Source organism: Babylonia areolata, chromosome 27, assembly GCF_041734735.1.
Source record: "Babylonia areolata isolate BAREFJ2019XMU chromosome 27, ASM4173473v1, whole genome shotgun sequence".
In the NCBI taxonomy this organism is placed as follows: Eukaryota; Metazoa; Mollusca; class Gastropoda; order Neogastropoda; family Buccinidae; genus Babylonia; species Babylonia areolata.
This window is the reverse complement of record NC_134902.1, coordinates 36,431,007-36,456,126: the sequence shown is the minus strand read 5'-3', so window position 1 is coordinate 36,456,126 and position 25,120 is coordinate 36,431,007. Positions and strand designations below refer to the sequence as shown.

The window sequence follows — 25,120 nt, the reverse complement described above, 5'->3', positions numbered from 1 at the left end:
CAGAGAACAGAGATGCACTTCCGGATTTTGTTGCCCCAAAGCGACGAAATCAAAAGTGAAGTGAAAGAAAAAGTACAGAAAGCTGAATGAACAAATACTATTGAGAAGTATGGCTTTTCCTCTTTGGTTTTATTTGCGTATGCTCTTTTAAAACATACAGAGTCTGATTCTGAAACTGGAAGCAATTTTGTCGAAATCATCTGGACTCCAAAATTTTTTTCCTCCTCATGATCTATCCCAACGTGAACATCATAACAGTTATCTCAGTACCATTAATGCCAGACGCATGTATTTTGTCTGTTGTTGAGATCAGGATAAACATACTGACTTTCTATTGGTTATGTGTGTCGGTGTGATGAGGGACTACGGCCTACCAACTTACGGCCAACCAACACTGTCCAGAGGCCTGAAATAGGGGTGGGTGGCCCCAGCCCCCTTGTCCAGTCCCCTTAGTTAGGCACTGACTACCCAAACAAAGCCCACAACACAACAGCAAACCAGAGCCCTTGTACAATGCCAGAATCTTCAACTTGATGAAGGCAGGCAGATACGAAAGAAGAAGGGAGGAGGGAGTGGGAAATGGGTGGTGTGGTTCACACACACAGACACACACAGAGTAAAAAACCAAACAAACAAACAAACAAAAATACAAACAAAAAAACCCCAAACAAACAAACAAACAAAAAACACCCAAAAAACAAAGAAATACCATACACACATTCTGAGGCAAACAAACAGACACAGCTATACACTGACATGCTCATTTAAGTGGACAAGCAGCACACTTACATACACACAGTAACACAGTGACACACACAATGATGCACACACACATTACATGACACAAGTTTGCATGTGTAAACACAGACCTATGTACATCTTCAGTTTGACACAAACGCATCCATTCACTCATATCCAGATGAATACATGCAGCACACACAACATTTGCAATCATTATTCTGTAATGCAAGTTTAAAAAAAAATCACATTCCAATATTGTTGTTTTCCAGACCAGTCATGAATACGTCATTTGTGAAGCTGCCACAGTGCGGAGCAAAGGCATGTTTTCTCCTGACACAGCTCAAGGATGAAGGGAAAGAAGGGTTTGAACTGACGCTCACCGATGGAGACAAGTTCTGGGAAGGACAGAGTATGTACATGAACAAACTGTCTTTAGACTCTTCCATCCACTCACCTGCCCACCAACGCATACAGTCTGTGCCAAAGTCAAATGGGGAAAGAAAATTCTATTAAATAGATCGGCAACAAATCAGTGTATGGTTGAATTGCTAAAGTAAAGCAATCAGTTTCTCAGGTGCTTGCTTTTTTCTTTAATGTCTTGTCTTTCTGACATATTTTTGCTATTGTGCAAACTGTGCAATGTTGCTGATGATTTTGCCAGAAATCACACATTTCTTTATGCTGGAAGATTTATAATGTCTTTCCAACAGCGAAAGAGAACCAGTGTGTCTAAATCTGTTAGCTGTCAAAGGAGGTGAGTTCATGTGTCTTGGATAAGGCAAGGTGGAGTGATCTCAATATTTATATCTCTGGAGTTTATCATATCTATGATTTCACTTACAAAAGAGCCATGCTCCTCTTCTTTATAGAAGATAAATGTTGTCAGATATTGAAAAATCACACGTCAAGTCAGCTTCATTATCTCTGAGAGATATTGTTCACTTCTGCTGTGGCTGAACTTAAGCTGTTCTGTTTAAAAAGTCAGACACTGAAATGTTAAAAAAAGCATAAATTTCTTATGAATGATAAGGTGGCAGTGACATAAATTTAAATAAAAATGCCATGTATTAGATAATTTGGTGCTTATAACAGAGAGAGAGAGAGAGAGAGAGAGAGAGAGAGAGAGAGAGAGAGGGGGTGAGAGGGAGAATGGAGATTTTTTATGTAGCTTAACAATCTTCAGCTACAAACATGGGGGACAAATGCACTTGATTACAAGAACACAAATAAAAAGCATGATGTTTTGGTTTTTTTCCCCAGAAACACGGTTTAAAGACTAGTGTGATGAAATTGCCTATATTTGGTTCAAGGGGATTGTTCATTCTGGAAAAAATACCAGTAAAAGAGTAGAGTGGGTGATTTCAGTGAATTGCAATCTCTTCTGTTTCAGTCACTGAAGAAGATCTTGATGCACATTGTTCCAACCTCAAAATGGACTTCACCACCTATGTGAAAAAAGCAGTGGCGGCATTCACTCGTCGGAACATGGGGGGCATGAATTTTGAGTACCAGATGAAAACACAGGCTGACGGAGTGGTGGACTTCCTGTGGAAAGAGGAAGTGGACGACATCAAGGTAAGGAAGATATAACCTTGAGCTGCCGGAATGTTTTTTTCAGTCTGGGACATAGGTGATGAGCAAAGACTTTGGACCAGTTTTTAAATATCAGCTGAATAATTGGTTTTAAACTAAATTGTGCTGTGCTAGAATTTGTCACAATCATCTAAAGTTTGATGATGATTAGAGCTTCAGTTACAGCTTCACTTTCAATGAGGTGTCAAAGCGTGCAGAGTGCTCCACATATATGCTTCACGACATCTGCTAAAAAAAAAAAAAAAAAAAAAAGCAGCTGCCTGATCTGTGCATATACCCAGTGCACTGATCAGGCCTTGAGAGGCCATGCAAGGGTAAACATTAACACACACACACACAGACACACCACTACTGCACACACACACTACTACTTCACACACACACACACACTACTAGTACTACAGCTACTAGTACTACCACACACACACACACAACCATACACACTACACAAACTCATCCACACACACACACACACACACACACACACTACACGAACTCATCCACACACTACACACACACACTACACACACACACAACTCCTCCCCACGTCCCCTTCCCCCGGCTCTCCCTCCCCCCACATCCACAGCACGTGGTGTTCCACAGATGATACCCCATTTAAAAATTTTTTTTTTTTTTTATACGTCATACACCGCACGACCTGGATGGACCTGGTGATCAGATTCTGATGGGGTCAGCGACGCTGCATCAGCAGAAGGGGGCGACAAAGGCCCTGATGGCTCTGTTTGCCAGCTGCATTGACATGGCCGCGCACCTCCAGCACAGGATCGACACCTTGCAGGCTGACAACCAGAGGCTGGCACAGGAGAGGCAGAACGCATTGACAGTGGGTAGTTTGTGGGGGATGGGTGCTGGCTGTGTGTGTGTGTTGGGGATGGGTTGGGTGAGTGGGTGTGTCGGTGGGGGGAGTATGGGGGAGCAGGGGGTGGGGGGGGGGGGTGGCGTGTGTGCTTGTGTGTGTGTGTTTGTGTGTTTAATGAATTTTATAGTTTCTTGGACACATATTGATACTGAACACATTTCTCTCTCTCATTTCTTCCTAATTTTGATTAAAAAGAATTTCAATGCGATCTTGATTTTGATGATTTAAAAAAAAAAGTCTCCTGAACATATATTGATAATACACATATTTTGTGAAGTATACGTGTGTATGAACATGTGCACTTGCCCATACCTGTGTGTCTGCATAGTGAAGTAACTGGTTCATTTGTTTCTGAATCTCAGAGGTTGGACAAATGTGTCAACGCCAAAGAGGAACTGGAAAAAGATCTTTATTCCAAGGTAAAACCCAGGAAAACCTTTACTTTGATGGACAAGTTTTGATTGTTGTTTTGATTTAGCTTTTATTTTATTTATTATTATTGTTATTTTTTATAGTTGTTATCATCGCATGTTCATTTCAATTTGTACTCTGAAAATAGCTGATTTTAATGGTTAAGTTTGATTGGTATTTAGGATGAACATTTTTTTTTTTTATGGCATATTCATTTCAATGTGAGTTCTTGTAATGGTTGATTTTGATGGATAAGTTTGACTTGAATTTTTGGATGAATTATTTTTACATATACATTAAAAAAAAAAAAAGACTTGTTCATTTCAGTATGAACTCAGTTCTGATGGTTTAAATTTTTACAACAAAGAGTAAACTAAGCGAGCCAACTAATTAGGATGAGCATTTTTTTTTTATGGCATATTCATTTCAATGTGAGCTCTTGTAATGGTTGATTTTGATGGATAAGTTTGACTTGAATTTTGGATGAATTATTTTTACATATTCATTAAGAAAAAGACTTGTTCATTTCAGTATGAACTCAGTTCTGATGGTTTAATTTTTTACAACAAAGAGTAAACTAAGCGAGCCAAATAATTAGGATGAGCATTTTTTTTTTTATGGCATATTCATTTCAATGTGAGCTCTTGTAATGGTTGATTTTGATGGATAAGTTTGACTTGAATTTTGGATGAATTATTTTTACATATTCATTAAGAAAAAGACTTGTTCATTTCAGTATGAACTCAGTTCTGATGGTTTAATTTTTTACAACAAAGAGTAAACTAAGCGAGCCAAATAATTAGGATGAGCATTTTTTTTTTTATGGCATATTCATTTCAATGTGAGCTCTTGTAATGGTTGATTTTGATGGATAAGTTTGATTAGGATGAGCATTTTTTTTTTTATGGCATATTCATTTCAATGTGAGCTCTTGTAATGGTTGATTTTGATGGATAAGTTTGACTTGAATTTTGGATGAATTATTTTTTACATATTCATTAAAAAAAAAAAAAGACTTGTTCATTTCAGTATGAGCTCAGTTCTGATGGTTTAAATTTTTACAACAAAGAGTAAACTAAGCGAGCCAAATTTATTTTCTTTGTTCGTGCAGTTTGGTTGGTTTCGATAGGTAAAGAAGTACAAACACACAGAATAAAGACATGATGGTGGATTATTGGACTTTGGTTACAGTGTTGGGTTGTTGTTTTTTTAACTGTTCAGATCTGTTATGAAACTACAAGAATTTACCAACATTTGGGGAAAATAATGATTATTCATAAGTAAGTGGTGTGTGTGTGTGTGTGTGTGTGTGTGTGTGTGTGTGTGTTTATGTATGTGAGTATGTTTGTGTATCTCTGTGTGTGTGTGTGTGTGTGCATATGGATGGGTGTTGGTGTGTGTACTGTTCAGTTTGTTGCAGTTTTAAACAGCAAGAAAGAAAAGATTCGAAATTTGCAAGATGGTGGGGGTAAGTTATAATAGTTAATACATGTATGTCATTGTAAATGTGTAAGTTCAGAACAAAGTAGATGAAAGCCAGCCTGTGTGGTTGGCAACATGCGTGCATGCCTGTTGTGGGATGAATATAGTTGTTTCTCTTTACTTTATGTACTGTACCCAGTGGTTGTCTTTCACCATATTATTAAAAAAAACAGTCATATTTGTAGTCAGTTCTTTTGTTGAACATCTGTTCACTATAGCTGATATTAGATGAATTTTTTTAGCTTTACATTATGTCAATCATATCGTATCATATCGTATTGTGTATTATATCTTAACATATCTCATCACATCACATTGCATCATATCATATCTTTATAGTGAAAATCTGCAACTGATAACTCAAGTTCCACATGTTTCTTCTTCTTCTTGGTTTGTGGACTGCAACTCCCGTGTTCACTCATATGTATGAGAGGGCTTTGACATGCCTGTCCATTTTTGTGGGTGTGGATGCTGGGTGTGTTCTTGCTTTCATAACCCATGAAATGCTGACATTTGTATTTGTATTTTTTTTTAATCACAACAGATTTCTCTGTGTGAAATTCGGGCTGCTCTCCTCAGGGAGAGCGCGTCGCTATACTACAGCGCCACCCATTTTTTTGTATTTTTTCCTGCGTGCAGTTTTATTTATTTTTCCTATTGAAGTGGATTTTTGTACAGAATTTTGCCAGGAACAACCCTTTTGTTGCCGTGGGTTCTTTTACGTGCGCTAAGTGCATGCTGCACATGGGACCTCGGTTTGTCGTCTCATCTGAATGACTAGCGTCCAGACCACCACTCAAGGTCTAGTGGAGGGGGAGAAAATATCAGCGGCTGAGCCGTGATTCGAACCAGCACGCTCAGATTCTCTCGCTTCGTAGGCGGACGCATTACCTCTAGGCCATCACTCCACTGGACATGGATAACGGAATCTTCAACATGCATATCTGATGCTCTGCATGTGGACACACATGAAGGGGGTTCAGGCACCAGCAGGTCAACAGGTCTGTTGATCTGCAAGATGGGAAAAACCTCCACCCTTAATCCTACCAGGTACCCTGACTGGGATTTAAACTCAGTACCCTCAGATTGAAAGCGCCACACTTTAACCGCTCAGCTCTTGTGCCCGTTCTTCCACATGTCTGATGAATGTTGCAAACATCTGATTGTTCTTCCTTGAAAAGAATCACAATCCACTGTTGAGGTTCCTTTAAAGGAACAAAATGTAAGGTCAGGTGATATTGATGATCCAAATTAGAGTCTGAGTTGATTTTAAATCTAAATGATCTCCCAGGTCAACGTGTGCAGACCAGCTAGTGCCTGAACCCTCTTCATGTGTATATGCAAGTATAAGATCAAATACGCACGTTAAAGATCCTGTAATCCATGTCAGCGTTCAGTGGAATAAGGAAACAAGAACATATCCAGCATGCACACCCCTGAAAACGGAGTGCGGCTATCTAAATGGCTGCGCAGGGTAAAAACTGTCATACATGTAAAAGCCCATTCGTGTACATATGACTGAATGTGGGAGTTACAGTTCACGAACAAAGAAGAAGAAGAAGAAATCTTACAATCCTAAGTACTGTTTGGTGTAATTGTTGTTATTGTGCTTGTTATTCTTTGCATGTTTTGTCACTGCTGCAGTGTTACATTTGCTGCCAACATCACCACCATGTCATCAGTTATCATTAATGATGAATTTGATAAGTGAACTAATTATGAATAAATAACCTTACATTGTGATAATAAATTACTAATAAATGTGATAAACATGTATCTTTCTTTTTTTTTTTTTTTTCGCAGATGATACTGTTGAGTCTGTAACAGGTCAGTGAAGATTCTTCTTTTATTATGTCATTGCTGAGTTCGGCTAATGAAAATAAATTAATAAATGCTTATGTATATCTATAAAACATGCACATGTGAATGTGTAATTTGGAATGTTCAGGCACGTGCATATGTGCATGTACCACACTGCTTCTCTAGTGAAAGGATTTAATTTGATTGACAAATTCTTTTTTTTTTTTTTTTTTGCTGCCCCATCATCTGCACCGTTTCAGTGGCATTACTCCCATGCCGCTCATTTAGATTCCCCCATACACAGCCACACCCGGGTTCATTCGTCACAGTTCCAGCATCGGCAGTCTGCAGGGAACAATCGATGTTAGGTCGCCATGAGGCCACACACCAGAGGAGACCCTGCACTGCTGCTGAGTCACTTCGGTTGTGTTCAGTGGTGCCTGTTCTGATTTAACATACTTAGGACAACACCTACTAAGCCCCCTACTAACGACAATAATGGCTTAGTCGTGGAGCCAGACTGAGTGAGCATCCCTCCCAGAGTGGAGACTGCCACCATGTCCCTCAAACAACAGCTCCCCATGAATCTGCCAACACTGAAAACACTGACAGGACTCACCCCAAGCACAGAAGTGGGGCGGTATCAATACTGAGGTCACCATGAGAGCAGGGCAGGAAAGGCCACAGACTCTGAGACTGTTTTGTCTATATTGATGATGAAGGAGGAGGAGGATGACGATGACGATGTTGCTGTGGAGGTCCATTTTGATTTAGGACTGCATGACAAAGCTGTACTCTGTGCTTCCTGTCATAATGATATCCCAGTGTTAACAAGGCCCGAGAGATACAGACACTTGCAGTATTGGTCAAGTAATTAGAGCAACACACCCAAAGACGCATCTTTGAAGTGGATGACACTTGACTGTGTGGTCCCAGTCTCCCCATTTAAGCCCACAGCACACTCAACTTTGGGTAGGAGCCGGCCACGGGCCAAAAAACCCACCTCCGCTGGGATTTGAACCCACGTCCTCCCAGCCGTCAGTCCGCGACGCTAACCACTTCGCCATGGCAGCTGGTAATTCTTTTTAAGCATGAACTAATACTGAAAATCATTTTTGTCACAGTGTTAGTTTTAGCTGACATAGCTGATGGTTTTTCTGTGCAGATGATCCCCTGCCTTCCACATCAGGTGAGGTAGCCAACGGCAAGAGAGGGAGAGCAAAGACTTCAGCCAGTAACAAAACTCCGTCACAAGATCCCAGCGCACCAGCAGAGTATGTTGACTGTCCCATGTTTTGTTGACATCCTTGCATTGTTGGCTTGAGTTTGTGTGTGTGTGTGTGTGAATCTGATTCAGAATCATATTTATTTGTCATGAAAACCGATGTGTGTGTGTGTGTGTGTATGTGTGTGTGTGTGTGTGTGTTGTGTGTGCGTGCATGTTTGTGTGTTTATAAACATTTCTCATTGTACGTTACTTTCCCTTCCCCCCTCTCACCGTCCCCTCACCCTGTTCGTTACCATCGCCACCTTGCTGCCCTTTTGGATAAAAGGAAATCATGTTTGTGAATGCACACAAAGGGGGTTCAGACACTAGCAGGTCCATACATCTGTTGACCTGGGAGATGGGAAAAATCTCCACCGTAAACCCACCAGTACAGCCAGGATTGGAATTCAGGACCCTCAGATTTCAAGTCCATTTCAGTCAGAGTAAAATGGGAGCTTTAAAGCTAGCTGATGCTGGCCTAGGGAATCAGTTCAACACTCCGTAACCTGTCATTTTCAAACAACATGAAATTAGAACCTTCCAGATTTTTTTGTATTCCCAAATTTGTGTTTATACCCTGAACATTACACATATGATAGTTTTAAAAAGAATTCAGACCATGACCAACCCGTGTTCACACCCTGAGAAAAATTGACTATTTCCTGAATTTGGAGCCTGCTCTGCAAATGATTATTCTTCAATTGTCCTTGAATTATTCCATAATCTGTCGGTAGGTTCAGTAAACTGCATTGAGTTGTTTCCCTTGCATTAATGACAGTGGCTCTGATATCCCCATTACTACAGACATACCAGTATTGTCAGGGTGTGCTTGATAATTACCAGATATTTTTCGATGAAGTCGAACTATCCCTTGGTCTGTGGATTGCCATGTTCTGTTAAGAGTAAGTCACCGGGAAAAATTAGTGTCATGTCGTGGTGTTATTTTTCAAGTTTATGTCTTTTCAGAATGTGACTTCTTCTTCTTCTTCTTCTTTGTTCGTGGACTGCAACTCCCACGTTCACTCGTATGCACACGAGTGGGCTTTTATGTGTATGACCGTTTTTACCCCGCCATGTAGGCAGCCATACTCCGTTTTCGGGGGTGTGCATGCTGGGTATGTTCTTGTTTCCATAACCCACCGAACGCTGACATGGATTACGGGATCTTTAACGTGCGTATTTGATCTTCTGCTTGCATATACACACGAAGGGGGTTCAGGCACTAGCAGGTCTGCACTTATGTTGACCTGGGAGATTGTAAAAATCTCCACCCTTCACCCACCAGGCGCCGTCACCGTGATTCGAACCCGGGACCTTCAGATTGACAGTCCAACGCTTTAACCACTTGGCTATTGCGCCCGTCATAATGTGACTTAGAATCAGAAATAAATTTGTCACGAAAGCCTTAGCGTAAATACAGATTCTTCAGCATAAAGTGTAAACCAGTTAAAAACAGAAGAAGAAAAAAAAAGAAAGTCCATTGCTTTGACCTCTAGGCTGTCAAGCCTGTCTCACTGTTCTGTATTTTTGTGTTTTTTTAAAATTTTTTATTGCTGCCCCATCATCTGCACTGTTCCTGTGGCATTACTCCCACACTGTTCATTCAGAGTCTCCCATGCACGGCCACACCATGGTTTGTCTGTCATAGTCCCAGCATTGGCAGTCCGCAGGGAACCATTGATGTTAGGTTACTAGGAGGCCACACACCAGAGGAGACCCTGCACTGCTACTGAGTCACTTCGGTGATGTTCAGTGTGCCTGTTCTGACTCGACGTCTTTAGGACACCACCCGCCAAGCGCTGTATTTTTGTTACAAAATCTATACATAGATCACTGAGTTTTGATTTAAATTTGACACTTTGCGTTTTTGGTATTCATCTATTCATTTATTTTATTTTTAGTTACTTTACTTTATTAGTGCTTTATAGTGCTTTGATTAGAATTTACTAGCAGTGTTTCTTCATTTTCTTTAGATATCCTTATCATTAAGTTATGAACAAATTTCTTTATCAGATATATATTTCACTTTCATTCTTCTCATTTTTGACTTGAAAATGGTTCATTCTTTTGTCATTAGGCAAATGCAGCAGATAGAAATATGTGATCCACAGTCAGTTTATAATTGTCAGAAGTCTGTTTCATCTCATGTGATTTGCTGGGACAAGAGTTGTCTTCACCCTCTTTACTGTTTATCTGTTCATGGAGATGTGAATGAAATGAACGTCCGCGGAATTTGTGATCAGTTTGTTTCTGTTTCTGTTTCCCACAGCGACGCTGAAGAAGGGGAAGATAGGGACACTGATGAGGAGGTAATTGTCAGACCTTTGAACTTTAAAATAGATTTTTGACTCACTTGCGTGAACAAAGTGAGTCTGTGTTTTAACCCGGTGTTCAGTTGTCTCTGTGTGTATGTGTGTGTCTGTGTGTCTGTGTGTCTGTGGTAAATTTAACATTGCAATTTTCTCTGGAAATACTTAAATTTTAAATTTTTTTTATATAAGATGTCTTTGTGTTTTCATGTCCATATGTATGTATTTAATATGTGCATATGTTTGTGTTACTGTTTACATAAAAGGAATATTATTTGTGTGTGTGTGTGTGTGTGTGTGTGTGTGTGTAAAATAAGTGTATTCATGATATTGGTAATGCTGTGAAATGTTTGTATAATTTTTCTGTCATCTCTTGAAAAAAAGATGCAGATGTTGAAATGAAGCAAGAAAAACTCGCAACGGATTATTTATTCTGAATTCACACACAAAATGACATGCATGTGAAGGAAAAAATAGGAGGAAATTTTGAAACTGAATTTTTTTTTATCATAGGTATTGAAAAGGTGTAGGGGTTTACACAAATTCCAATATATATATATATATATATATATATATATATATATATAGTTGTTGTCCAAGCTGAAAGTTTATTTTTGGTATGTGAGCATTTCCTGAATATATATTGGAGAGAGAATTGGAGAGAGAGAGAGAGAGAGAGAGAGAGAGAGAGAGAGAGAGAGAGAGAATATATATATGTGTAAAAGTAAAATTTACAATACATCATACTACATCAGGACATCACTTTGAGAAATAGAGTCACATAAACAAAAAGGGTATGGCATCAAAGGTGTAGACTAGTCAGCCAGATAGAATCTCTGATTGGTTTCTGCAGACTCCGCCCACAAAACGACGTGCACCTGTGAGGAAAGGAGCGATGGTCGATGCAGATAGCTCATTAAACCTCGGCGATGATGATGGCGATGACAAAGGAAGAGAGAAAGGGAAGGCGGTGGTCAGGAGGTGAGAAAATAAAATTGTGGATTTTGTTTGTGGTTTTCCAAAACTCCAAAGTGCTGCACAGGAAGGAACACGGGAAAACAAAACAAAACAAAACAACCAACCGCACAAACTAGTTGTCTGCTAATAAAAAACCAAAATTCAAAAAGAAAATTTGTTAGCTGTTCTATTAATCCATTGTCTGCTACAGTGGTGTCTTATGCTGGTTTTGATTTTAAGAAAAAAAAAAGAACCAAAAAGTTAAACATACTGTTCAGGTTGAGACTCTGAAGACAGCTAAATCAGTGATACTATAAACTCTAAAAAAAAAATCTTTTGAAATAGACTTGTTTCTTTGAAAGAGGCTACAATATCAAAAAATAAATCTTAATGGTTGCGATACAGATTTTTTTTCCCCTGGAAACCGAAGTGTGATACGTTAAAACCAACCCGAAGTCTTGTGAAATAGATGATTTCTTTCAAAAAAGCTTGATTTTGTTCCCCAGTGTTATCAGGGGCGACAACCTTGAGAGAAAGACTTCTGTTTCTGGAATGTCTGACAAGATTCAGATTTGATGATAAATTGAGGTCCCGTGTGCAGCATGCACTTAGTGCATGTAAAAGAACCCATGGCAACAAAAGGGTTGTCCATGGCAAAACCCTGTTGAGAAATCCTCTTTGATAGGAAAACAAAAAAAGGTGCTCTCATTTACCGATGCACTTTCCCTGAGAAGAGCAGACCGAATTTCACACAGAGAAATCTGTTGTAATACAGTACAATACAATACTATATAACACATTATTGAATCTTACAAATTTTTTTTTATCTCCTTTGTATATGCAAAGAAAACAATTTGACATGCTGGTTTTACAGGTGTCAAATAATTACAGGTGTCAAATAATTCTGTTCTTGCATTTTCTCTCCTGTCTCTCTCCTCTTGTCATCTTCTTCTTCTTCTTCTGCGTTCACTTGTATGCACACGAGTGGGCTTTTACGTGCATGACCGTTTTTACCCCGCCATGTAGGCAGCCATACTCCGTTTTCGGGGGTGTGCATGCTGGGTATGTTCTTGTTTCCATAACCCACCGAACGCTGACATGGATTACAGGATCTTTAACGTGCGTATTTGATCTTCTGCTTGCATATACACACGAAGGGGGTTCAGGCACTAGCAGGTCTGCACATATGTTGACCTGGGAGATCGTAAAAATCTCCACCCTTTACCCACCAGGCGCCGTCACCGTGATTCGAACCCGGGACCCTCAGATTGACAGTCCAACGCTTTAACCACTCGGCTATTGCGCCCGTCTCTCTTGCCATCTGACAGTGTGAGTTTTCATGTTTTAGGGTCTTGTTTTTAGTTTCTTTGTTTTGCCTTCTCTTGAATGTTTTTCTTCTTCTGTGTTCTTGTTGTCTTTCTCTGTTTGTGCTCAAATTCTTCATTTCTGTATTATCTTGTCATTTATTTATTTTTTTCTGTTTGTAGTTCTGAATATTTTTTGGTCCTTTCTTCCTGTTTCATATTTTCTTCTTTCCTTTCTTCTTGTTCATTTCCGGCTTTCCCTTTCTTTCCAGGCCGGCTCGACAGAGAGGCAACAACAAACGTCAGACTCCGTCCAAACCAGTGCTGCCTAAAGTGTCGTCCAGATCTTCTGACTTGGGGTCTGTTTTTTTTTTTTTTTTTTTCATTGATTATTTTGGCATGGTTTGTCTTTTCAGTGATTTGGAACTCTTTTAACCAGCTTTCTTCCTGTAGTTTTTATTCTGGGGATGTTTCCCAAGAAAATGAGTGGTATCTCCATGGTGACAGTATAAACAAATGATTGTTTCCCTTGGATTACTGAATCATGCACATAAATCTTCCTAAAACCCAGGAGCATGCATGTTCAGCGGTCAGTGCATTCACCTTTGGCTTCCGAACATGAGTACACCATTTCAAGCTGGTGATATTTGCAGTGTGCCCTTTGGGTTGGGCACTGATAGAATAGACCCACTGCCCTGCCATGCATGTCGTAAGAGGCGACTAAGGCAGGACCACCTTGCCCGGAGGATAAAGGGGTTTGCATAGGGTTAACTACCCTGCCTGTAAAAAAGACCAGTTACAGAAGCATCGACGACAAAGAACCAAAACATTCACTTGGGCAAGGAAGGGTCTCCATCCCGGAGACTTATGACGCGGTGCAGTGAGCTGAAGCAGCAAGGGACCAACTGGACTGGAATGGCCAGAACAGCCCAGAACAGAGTGCGATGGCGAGGGGTCGTCGATGGCCTATGCTCCACCAGGAGCGATGGGCAAAATGAATGAATGAATGATGTTTGTGGTGACAAACACAGTGGCAGAGATTTCGGTTCTTCAGCTGAACAAACAGTTCTTCAGTCCGTCACATTCCAGATTGTGCAGGTGTTTGTATGAGTGACACTGTAAGTTAAATGCGCTATGCTTGGTTCTTATCCCACAAAATTGTAGTTACTTAATTATCTCTTATGAGTGTTGTTATTCCTGAAAACATTGGCAATGTTCATGACGATAGTGACCAGGATGATAAGGATTTCAATGCATTTAAAAAAAAGATTTCTTTATTTTTGAAATGATGTGATTTTCATGTATGTTGCAGAGCCAAGACCCCCCAGAGGGGCAGCCTACGTAAAAGTGGATCTGGAAACTCGGATCGATCCGTGGACAAATTTGACACTGACGACCTCCTCAATGATTTCTGAACTGTTCTCCACAAAGTTGGACAGTTTAGAACACTGCTTAGTTGTTAAGTGATACATTAGTGCTGAACATGCTTACATTCATATACAAAGTAAAACTGTCATATTTAGGTTCTCAAAATGCTCTTTCATTCTCATGATCACTTTCATAACTTTTTTTTGTTTGTTTGTTTGTTCTCCAGTAAATCTGGCATTTAAATACTTTATTATCGGGATGTATCGGGATGTATCCAGAACTGATATGGTCCCATGAGCTATCAGCAACAAAGGTAAGGGATATGTATCAATATTTATATATTTATATATAGAGATAGATAGATAGATCCATTCTTTCAAAGCATTTTTATAGATGTTTGTTCTAGATTGTTACAAGGGAAATTATTCTGTCAGTGTTTCCTTTTTACTGTGGGAAACGGCGGACAAGGACATTTTCTTCCTTGCTTTGGGACAGCAGCAGCTGTGTTCACTGGTGTTTACCAGCGGACTTTTGCATGTGTGACTCTTTTTACTCTGTTGTTTAGGCAGCTGTTCTCCATTTTCAGGGTAATGCATGCTGAGTGTATTTATGTTTCCATAACCCACCTGACCAAGATATGTTCTTCTTTTTTGTGGGCTTCAGCTCCGACATTCACTCATATGCACAAGTGGGCTTTTACATGTACGACCATTTTTACCAGGCCATGTAGGCAGCCATATTCCGTTTTCCAGAGGATGCATGCCAGGCATGTTCTTGTTTCCATAACCCACCAAATGCTGACATGAATTATGGGATCTGTAATGTGCATATTTGATCTTCTGCATGTGTATATGCATGAAGGGGGTTCAGGCACTAGCAGGTCTGTTGACCTGGGAGATCAGAAGAATCTCCACCCTTTACCCACCAGGTGACTGGGATTCAAACCTGGGACCCTCAGATTGAAAGTCCTATCTGACATAGATCTGGCGTTTATTGTCTACTGTGCAGAAAATCTTGACTGATCCAGGTGAGGTAAAGCAAAGAGAGGCAGCTGGGTGTACTGTAGGTTCTAGTTTTGCTTTCCTGTGTGTTTTGTTTTTATATCAATGGTGTATGTGTAAATGCAAGTTTGTGTGCGTGTGTGTGTGTGTGTGTGTGTGTGTGTGTGTGCCTGTGTCAGTGTCAGTGTCTGTGTGTGTGTGTGTGTTGAGGCAGAAAATGTTGATGCTGATTGCATGTGTATGTGTGCGTGTGTTGAGGAAGAAAATGTTGATGCTGATTGTATGTGTGTGTGTGTATGTGTGTTGAGGAAGAAAATGTTGATGCTGATTGCATGTGTCTGTGTGTGTGTTGAGGGAGAAAATGTTGATGCTGATTGCATGTGTGTGTGTGTGTGTGTGTTGAGGGAGAAAATGTTGATGCTGATTGCATGTGTGTGTGTGTGTGTGTGTGTTGAGGGAGAAAATGTTGATGCTGATTGCATGTGTATGTGTGTGTGTGTGTGTGTGTTGAGGGAGAAAATGTTGATGCTGATTGCATGTGTCTGTGTGTGTGTGTTGAGGAAGAAAATGTTGATGCTGATTGCATGTGTCTGTGTCTGTGTGTGTGTGTTGAGGGAGAAAATGTTGATGCTGATTGTTTGTGTGTGTGTGTTGAGGGAGAAAATGTTGATGCTGATTGCATGTGTCTGTGTGTGTGTGTTGAGGGAGAAAATGTTGATGCTGATTGCATGTGTCTGTGTGTGTGTGTTGAGGAAGAAAATGTTGATGCTGATTGCATGTGTCTGTGTGTGTGTGTTGAGGAAGAAAATGTTGATGCTGATTGCATGTGTCTGTGTGTGTGTGTTGAGGAAGAAAATGTTGATGCTGATTGCATGTGTATGTGTGTGTGTTGAGGGAGAAAATGTTGATGCTGATTGCATGAATGGCTGCACTGATGAAAGGGAAAGGGGGGACACATGACATTTTATTTTGTGTACAGTGGAGAGAAATTGAGAATATGTGTGCTCATTTGAGTATGCCAAGATATGAACTTCTCTGCCTAGTTCTTGTTTTAACTGAAGCAAAAAAAAAAAAAAAAAAAAAAAAAAAAAAAAAAAAGTTGCACAATAATCTGAAAAATTTTAAGCCCAGGTATGATTCAGAAAAAATACATATAAAATCTGTTTTCGTGCATACTATTATTAGTCCTCATAACTTGTGTTGTTGCTTTTACTGTTGCTGTCAGTACTAATGAAATGACTATTTCTGTTGAATTTTATGATGATGGTGATGTTTCTTTTCTATGGGTGATAGGAGGGATGAATGGAATTCATAAGCAGGAAATCATGCAGGGATTGAGCACTTACCTGTACTGTCATGCCGACATTCAGCAGATACCACAAATTGACACAAGCTTGCAGTCTGGCCAACAGCAAAGGTAGAGCTGTATGATCAACGGCTTCTCCATTGCACTGGGAAGTCTTTTTCAGCTTAGTCTTTTGTAAAGGACTACGACTCTCAAACTAGGTGGCAGGATTGCACTGGCTCTTAGCGCTGCAGTCTAGGGGGCTAGTTGGCCTTTGGGAACCATCCCAGCTCTGACTGTCCTGAAACCCTCATGGACGAGAGAGAGGGGATGTAACTTGGGCAAGACACACTCTCTACTATGATCAAGTTCCAGCCCACTTGGTCGGGACAGCAGTTGCTGTTCTGCTGTTCTGATGGTCATAGACGGACACGACTATCATACAAAAAAAAGAAGAAAAAAAAAAGAGAAGTGTTTAGGCAAATAACCGTCTCCTTGATGTAAATACAGGAGGCATCACAACTGCTCAAATAAACTTACACAAGTCAGTGATTATGTTTTATCAGTTCACTCACCAGTTTTTAAAGGCAGCAGACATAATATTCAGGTTGTAAAACGTTTTTTTTTTTCTTTTCTGTATTTTCATTAAATTTTGTAAGAACTTGTGTGTGTGTTTGTGTGTGTGTGTGTGTGTGTGTGTGTGTGTGTGTGTGTGGATGGTAAACTTTCACAGCCATCCCCTTCGTGAAGACAAGTGAAGCAGGGTCAAGGCCGTCCCCAGGCTGAACAGAAAATGCTTGCAGGCACACAGAGCTCACACCTTGCATCCAGGTTTGATCAAACTTGGTATAGTGACTGGGCATGGGTTGAGCTCTGTAAAACTTAATGTCAGAGATCAAAGGTCAAGGCCACAATATGTTATAATGTGAAAAGAAAATGCTCGCAGAAATAAGAGAGAAAATGTCAGAGATCAAAAGTCGGCATCACTGTGTGGCATAAGGAGGGCAAAATGCAGAAGCATGGTGGAGCTTTTTTATGTTGTTGACGTCAGAATGATGATTATTACACAGATGCAGAATACTTCATTATCTCAACAAGAGAAATTCACGTGTGCGTGCACACATACACACACGCACGCACGCACACACACACACACACACACACACACACAGTACTAAGCTGAGGGTCTTCTTGGCGTGTGTGCCCAGCACCATCCTACACAGCACAAGGCGTGGACAACTTTTCACAACGTATTCTAGACAGTATAACCTCCTTTACATCTGTCGTCACCTCGGACGTGTTCTGATTGGAACGCCAGATGAACCGCGAGAACATGACCCCTCAGAAAGCCAGGATACCACATCCGCAAGAACACCCCTCCTCAGAAAGCCAGGACACCACGCTGGAACCCCAGATGAACCGCAAGAACATCACCCCTCAGAAAGCCAGGACACCACATTGGAACCCCAGATGAACCGCAAGAACATCACCCCTCAGAAAGCCAGGATACCACATTGGAACCCCAGATGAACCGCAAGAACATCACCCCTCAGAAAGCCAGGACGCCACATTGGAACCCCAGATGAACCGCAAGAACATCACCCCTCCTCAGAAAGCCAGCCAGAACACCTCATTGGAACCCCAGATGAACCGCAAGAACATCACCCCTCCTCAGAAAGCCAGCCAGAACACCTCATTGGAACCCCAGATGAACCCCAAGAACATCACCCATCAGAAAGCCAGCCAGAACACCTCATTGGAACCCCAGATGAACCGCAAGAACATCACCCCTCCTCAGAAAGCCAGCCAGAACACCTCATTGGAACCCCAGATGAACCGCAAGAACATCACCCATCAGAAAGCCAGCCAGAACACCTCATTGGAACCCCAGATGAACCGCAAGAACATCACCCATCAGAAAGCCAGCCAGAACACCTCATTGGAACCCCAGATGAACCCCAAGAACATCACCCATCAGAAAGCCAGCCAGAACACCTCATTGGAACCCCAGATGAACCGCAAAAACATCACCCCTCCTCAGAAAGCCAGCCAGAACACCTCATTGGAACCCCAGATGAACCCCAAGAACATCACCCCTCCTCAGAAAGCCAGCCAGAACACCTCATTGGAACCCCAGATGAACCCCAAGAACATCACCCCTCCTCAGAAAGCCAGCCAGAACACCTCATTGGAACCCCAGATGAACCGCAAGAACATCACCCATCAGAAAGCCAGCCAGAACACCTCATTGGAACCCCAGATGAACCGCAAGAACATCACCCCTCCTCAGAAAGCCAGCCAGAACACCTCATTGGAACCCCAGATGAACCGCAAGAACATCACCCCTCCTCAGAAAGCCAGCCAGGACACCAGGCTGCAACGCCAGATGAACCTCACACCTCGACAGACACCCAGGACTCGTCCCCATCGAACAAAGATACCTTCACAACACCCAAACCCCGGCATTGGATACATATAAATCTTAAACATCGACATGCACAAATAAACAATTTTTTTTCTCTGCATCCGTCGCGGTTACTAGTTCACGAATACTGTCCCAAATTAATGAATGACAATTACATCCCAAACTTTTTGACTACTCAATCAAGAGTCTAACACACACACACACACACACACACACACACACACACACACACACAGAGAATTACATACAATTATCCTCTATACTGAACGACCGTGTGTGATACGCCAACCAGCCTTGCAATGATAAAGAAGATGATAAAACCATGAGTGATAACCAACAGGCGGACACTCTGCTCATATTTGAAACAACAGACAACAGAAGAGGGAAAAGTGGGCTAACCTGATAATGAGTATCTGTCACCAGCTACACTTCATACAGTATTCACCAGTATGCCGATTGATACACACAAACCATCAACCGAGATCGAGATAGGGGGCTTGTTTCTAAATCCTGCTTGAAAAAAGAAACATCTCCAGGAAATTCTCTTGTCATTATTTTTTCTTACTAACTTCTCTAGTTCATCTTTGTGTCTCCAGCATTTGTGAATATACAAGGAGGCGATGTGAAACCTTTCTTGAATCAAAGGGAAACAGTTCAGTATTTTACACCAAAATGGTTCATCGTCTTGCCTGGATCGTGCTTGTCATAGTTGTGGTTTCTTTTCAAGAATTTCAGCACTGTTCTTCTGAAAACTTGAAAGGTGAGCGGAAAAAGCGGAAATGGAAGGAGGAGGGAATATTGTCGCTGAATTTATTGTGATGATGATGAAGGTCGTGAATGCTTTGAAATGATTCATTTTACTACGTTAGAACTTTTGACGTGATTAATCTGGAAAGAATATGGGCCCATGTATTGCTTTTCACTGGCTGTTGCTATTGTTAACGCATTTATTGTCTGTTCGCACATGGATTACAATAATTCAACTGCGTTTGTTTACCGGCAGTGACAATTTACGAAGATTTGACATTAAAAACAAAAAAACAACGGCAGCAGCAACAACTGCTACCATCACCACCTCCGCCACCACAGCAGCGACAACAGAAAAACAAAACAGGGAAAGAGAGACTGCCTTTTTTGTTTGTTTGTTTGTTTTTGATCAACAGGTTTACAGTATTGCTTCACTCACCAGTAAACACACACACACACACACACACACACACACACACACACACACACACACACACACACACACACACATGGATGAATTTGAAGGAATACAATATCGTCTTCCCTTGATCACACAACGGTAGATCACAACAGTGGTGTGTATCGCAGGTGGTAATATTGGTGTGATTATTTTTGTATTCCTATAGCTGACTGTGACCATGATAACATGAAGTGAGAGAATTCAGTGCTGTACTTCAATGCTTTAGAGTTCTGAGTTATACTGATCGTTACACAGATAGATATTATGAATGTCTCTTGTGACTGAATGCATGTGTGTGTGTGCGCGTGCGCGCATGCATGCATATGTATATGTGTGTGTGTGTGTGTGCCTACGCGTATGTATGTGCGTGTGCGTGAGAAAGAGGGAGGGAAACAGACAGATTAAAGCACGTCCAACGTCATGTTTCCACACACACACACACACACACACACACAACACACACACACACACACACGCCACACTGCCACACACAACACATGCACACACACATACACGCGTGCGCGCGCGCGCGCACACACACACACTGGCACACACACAACACATGCACACACACTCACGCGCGCGCGCACCCCCCCCCCCTCCACATTTACATGCAAGCCAATTACATGACGCAGGCATACAACATGTAGCAGGGTCCCCGGTGGCGCAGTGTAGCGTGGAGACATGCCCCGACTTTTTCCAAGACAGCACCGACGATGCTGATTGGTTGGTGAGATCGGACCCTTCCTCTTCCGGTGGGAACAAGGGTAAGCATGTCAATACTTCTGTGGACAAATCTTTTTTTTATTTTAATTGTTTGAATTTTTTAAACAGATAATTAGTGTTGTCACATGACTCGACTGTATTGATACTAAACCGTTTCTCTCTCCTGAGGGAGCAAGGTGGCAAAGTGGTTAGTGGTCAAGGTTTTGACCCTGGGACCCTGGGAGCAATTGTGACTGATGAGGGATCCAAACCCGAAGTACTCTCCAGGATTGCACAGGCGACAGCAGCGCTCACAAAACTGAGGTACATCTGGAACGACCGGAACATTGCACTCGGCTCAAAGATCAGACTGATGCGTACCCTGGTGACATCAATACTCTTGTATGCATGTGAATCGTGGACCTTAACAGCTGAAACAGAAAAGAGAATACAGTCCATTGAGATGAGATGCTTTCGAAGACTCCTGGGCATCTCCTACAAAGATCATATCACGAACGAAGAAGTTCGAAACAGAATCAGGCAAGTCACTGGGCCCTACGAAGACCTGTTGACCTTGGTCAAGAGACGCAGACAGAGGAAGAGATGGGAGGACAACATCCCAGAATGGACGGGCTTGAGGTTGAGCGATACAGTCAGGAGGTCAGAAAACCGAGAGGATTGGAGGATGCTGGTTGCCAGATCACCTGTGGCGCCCCAACGGTCCACAAGACTACGGGATAGGTGAAGGTGAAGGTGATCAAGAAGAAGAAGGAGGAGGAGGAGACGCTTATCTGTCTTAACAATGTCCGTGAGGGTCTGGGTTCGAATCCCGCTCAGTCTCGCCCTCTCTCCCAAGTTTGACTGGAAAATCAAACTGAGCGTCTAGTGTTTCGGGTGAGATGATAAACCGAGGTCCCCGTGTGCAGCACGCACTTGGCGCACTGAATAAAGAACCTGCGGCGTCAGAAGTGTTACCCCCTGGCAAATATCTGTTATAAAAAAAATCCGCTCTGATAGGTACACAAATATATGTGCATGCCCTCAAGGCCTGACAAGCACGTTGGGTTATGCTGCTGTCAGACATCAGCCTAGCAGATGTGGTGTAGCGTATATGGATTCTGATCCGAACGCAGTGACGCCTCCTTGAGAAACTGAAACAAAAACTGAAATCTCTCGATAGACCTTAGTGCCCAACCCTGACGTCTATGTGCTTCTCAGTCTCACTACTTTGGTGTGGACTAGCATACGGCGATGGTGTCCCAGTTTGGATCTGCATAGTTTTCCGCAGTGAGGGCAGGGATGCTGTACTGGCTCTCTGGGCATTGCTGCTACTGCTGCTGCTGCTGCTGCTGCTACTGCTACTGCTACTGCTGCTGCTGCTACTGCTACTGCTGCTGCTACTACTGCTGTTGCTACTGCTGCTGTTGCTGCTACTACTGCTGCTGCTGCTACTGCTACTGCTGCTGCTGCTACTGCTACTGCTGCTACTGCTACTGCTGCTGCTACTACTGCTACTGCTGCTTCTGCTGCTGCTACTGCTGTTGCTGCTGCTGCTACTGCTACTGCTGCTGCTACTGCTGCTGCTACTGCTGCTGCTGCTGCTGCTACTGCTGCTGCTGCTACTGCTGCTGCTACTGCTGCTGCTGCTGCTACTGCTACTGCTGCTGCTACTGCTACTACTGCTGCTGCTGCTGCTGCTACTGCTACTGCTGCTGCTACTGCTGCTGCCTTCCTCTTCTCACAGGCCTCTGCGAAAGCTGCTGCAGCGGTTCTGCTTAAAGTTGTCATGTGCATGCTTTGTTATTGCGGCACGCCAGCTGGTCCTGTCCTGTTCTAAATCTTTTCTCTGTTGCTTAATAGATGCGTCTCCCCCACCCCCCTCCAAACGTATCTATCTACATGTCGGTTGTTGTAAATTAATTGTGAGCGCAGTGCTGAATGTGTTTCATGTTTCGTGTCAGTTACATGAAATATATAACATTTTCAAGTGTGGCCGTCTGCACGCGGGTTCCTGAAATAAACACGTCTTGTCTTGTCTTGTCTTGTCTTGTCTTGTCTTGTCTTGTCCTGTCTTGTCTTGTCTTGTCCTGTCTTGTCTTGTCTTGTCTTGTCCTGTCCTGTCCTGTCCTGTCTTGTCCTGTCTTGTCTTGTCTTGTCTTGTCCTGTCTTGTCCTGTCTTGTCCTGTCTTGTCTTGTCCTGTCCTGTCCTGTCTTGTCCTGTCTTGTCTTGTCCTGTCCTGTCCTGTCTTGTCCTGTCCTGTCTTGTCCTGTCTTGTCTTGTATTGTCTTGTCTTGTCCTGTCTTGTCTTGTCTTGTCTTGTCTTGTCTTGTCTTGTCCTGTCTTGTCTTGTCTTGTCTTGTCTTGGTCCGTTCATTCTGATACTCCCTGGCTGGACGTGACCTGTCCTCCAACTTCACAGAACCCGCGGATCAGTGACCTGTATGGATTTGATAAAACTGGAGTGACGTGGATTTTTGTCACAGTCGGTCGTTAGAGATGGTTTTCAATCAGTTTGCTATGAACATTTATTATGCAGGCTCACGTGAGTAATGTTACTGAACCTTAGAGGTAAAATGAAATTATCGATCACCAATAGGACCTCATACATCAGCGTCCTAGAACCATAATTTGATTAACTTTATTAATCGGTCTATTTTGTAAGGCTGTTTTCTTTTTCATCATTGTACGCTTGTGGTGATTGGATAGACGTCCTTGTTTGCTCAGCTGCTCAGTGCGCCATTCCTTCTTGTTCTCGTAGATGGTGGTTAAGCGATAGTTCGGCTTGTTGAACAGCAAAAAGGATCAATCAAACAAACAGCCAGAAGAAGAAAAACAAGCTGCCTCAGGAAGTTGTGACAGCCGAGTCACTGGACTGCTTCAAGTCCAGACTGGCCTCTCATCTCTAAAAGTGAATCCCCCCCCACCCCCCCACCCCATTCCCCCCTCCTCCTAACCACCCATACACCCCAAAATCACCCCCCGCCCCCCGCACCCCCCCTCCCCTCCCCCCGCTCACAGCTGATGCAGAGGCTTGGCATCATGTCAGTGCACGCTGAACGTACACTGGCTGGCCAGGTCGCAATTTTTTTTTTTCAATTCTCACAACAGCGCAATCCTCAGCAACCTCCCCAAACTACAACAGAACCATCAATATAATGATGTTGGTTGTATAAAGGAAGAAGAAGAAGTATGCTGTTGTTGGGTATACCCTCTTTCAGCCTGAGTGGGATTTCCCGGACCAGTCTTCACAAACTTTCATCGATATCCATACATTATCTTCTTTTTTGACGCTCTTCTTCCATTCGCATTCTTCCATCTTTTACCTGCTCAGAAGTTCTTCTTCCCCACTTAATGTTCTGGCGGTTTGTTTTATTGATCCTTTTTGTTGTTCGACAAAGGCATTTGTGATGGGAAACATTGCATTCAGCGGAATTCTAGTAATCAGGTCACTATTCCTTTGTATTTTCATTCTTGTTTCCTGGATTCTTCGACCTATTTGAAATAATTGTTTCAGTCTATCTTTACTTTTCCATTCCTTCCTTTTTTCCTTTCTTGCTTTCATTTCAGCCTTCTTTCTTTTCTGCTGTGTTTCTTTTTCCTTTCTTTCTGTCGTTCCCCCATATCTTAATTCCTTCCTCCTTCCTTCTTTCTAAGATAAGATAAGATAAGATGAGAATAACTTTATTATCTCCAATTGGAGAAATTTGGTCAGGTGCATTATCACAACATAGACAAGTAAACAACATGGGGACCATAACTGTAAAAGTCAACAACAGCTTTTACGAATATTACGAAGACACAAATGTAAAAAATATCACATACACCGTTTCATACATACATCCACACACTGCAGGTAATAACTAGTTTTCTTAATGTAAAGAATTTAGAAACATTATTTGAATATAATTATAAGCATAGCCTACTATACTGCACATTGATTATAATAGACAGATAAGACTAAAGATAAATTGCGGAAAACCGCAACCAGATAATCAGCACACACCCGCACCCACCAACCCCCAACCCAACCCACACACGCGGATTACTTGATTAAAACAAAAGTAATAAACATATGTTCTCAAATAAAAGCATTTCACATATTCGCTTTTAAAAACATTGCAATTAATTATTACATCTTTCCTTCACTTGCTTCCTCTCTTCCTTGGTACTTACTTCTCTCCTTTTTCCTCTTCTTTCTTTCTTTCTTTGTCTCTCTTTTTTTTAAATTTATTTTATTTTTTACTTTCTACTCCCTTTCCTTCTTCCTCTCTTGACTCAGAACACACGTGACACCAGGTTTATCCTCATCAACTCATTGTTTCCTTTTTCTTTTTCTATTTTTTTCCCCCCAGCGTTGTATCTGCAGGAAGAGAGGCATGCAGGA

At 41.9% G+C, this 25,120-nt stretch overlaps 2 protein-coding genes across 2 annotated transcripts in view; both read left to right on the top strand.

Annotated features, from left to right (window-relative positions):
• Positions 1-3: 3 nt before the first annotated feature.
• Positions 4-17,063, top strand: LOC143301382 (uncharacterized). Its single transcript, XM_076615624.1, has 12 exons — positions 4-107; positions 1,011-1,150; positions 2,132-2,316; positions 3,014-3,178; positions 3,577-3,633; positions 5,036-5,093; positions 6,911-6,934; positions 8,073-8,181; positions 10,444-10,483; positions 11,337-11,464; positions 13,017-13,103; positions 14,057-17,063. The coding sequence occupies exons 2-12, from the start codon at positions 1,018-1,020 to the stop codon at positions 14,157-14,159; spliced, it is 1,089 nt and encodes a 362-aa protein (XP_076471739.1). The 5' UTR covers positions 4-107; positions 1,011-1,017; the 3' UTR covers positions 14,160-17,063.
• A 917-nt stretch (positions 17,064-17,980) lies between these two features.
• Positions 17,981-25,120, top strand: part of LOC143301075 (uncharacterized) — a 21,646-nt gene continuing 14,506 nt past the window's right edge. Inside the window, exons 1-3 of the mRNA XM_076615080.1 lie at positions 17,981-18,818; positions 20,684-20,797; positions 25,089-25,120. The exon at positions 25,089-25,120 is cut by the window's right edge and continues 129 nt beyond it. Coding sequence (XP_076471195.1) covers positions 17,981-18,818; positions 20,684-20,797; positions 25,089-25,120 — 984 coding nt within the window. The remainder of the gene's footprint in view (positions 18,819-20,683; positions 20,798-25,088) is intronic.

What these genes read in the sequence shown, in the direction of transcription:
- LOC143301382 (XM_076615624.1), top strand. Translation starts at nt 1,018, where the DNA reads ATGAATACGTCATTTGTGAAGCTGCCACAGTGCGGAGCAAAGGCATGT. An exon ending in GATCCCAGCGCACCAGCAGA is followed by an intron (nt 8,182 to 10,443) that starts GTATGTTGACTG and finishes TGTTTCCCACAG; the next exon opens with CGACGCTGAAGAAGGGGAAG. An exon ending in ATAGGGACACTGATGAGGAG is followed by an intron (nt 10,484 to 11,336) that starts GTAATTGTCAGA and finishes TGGTTTCTGCAG; the next exon opens with ACTCCGCCCACAAAACGACG.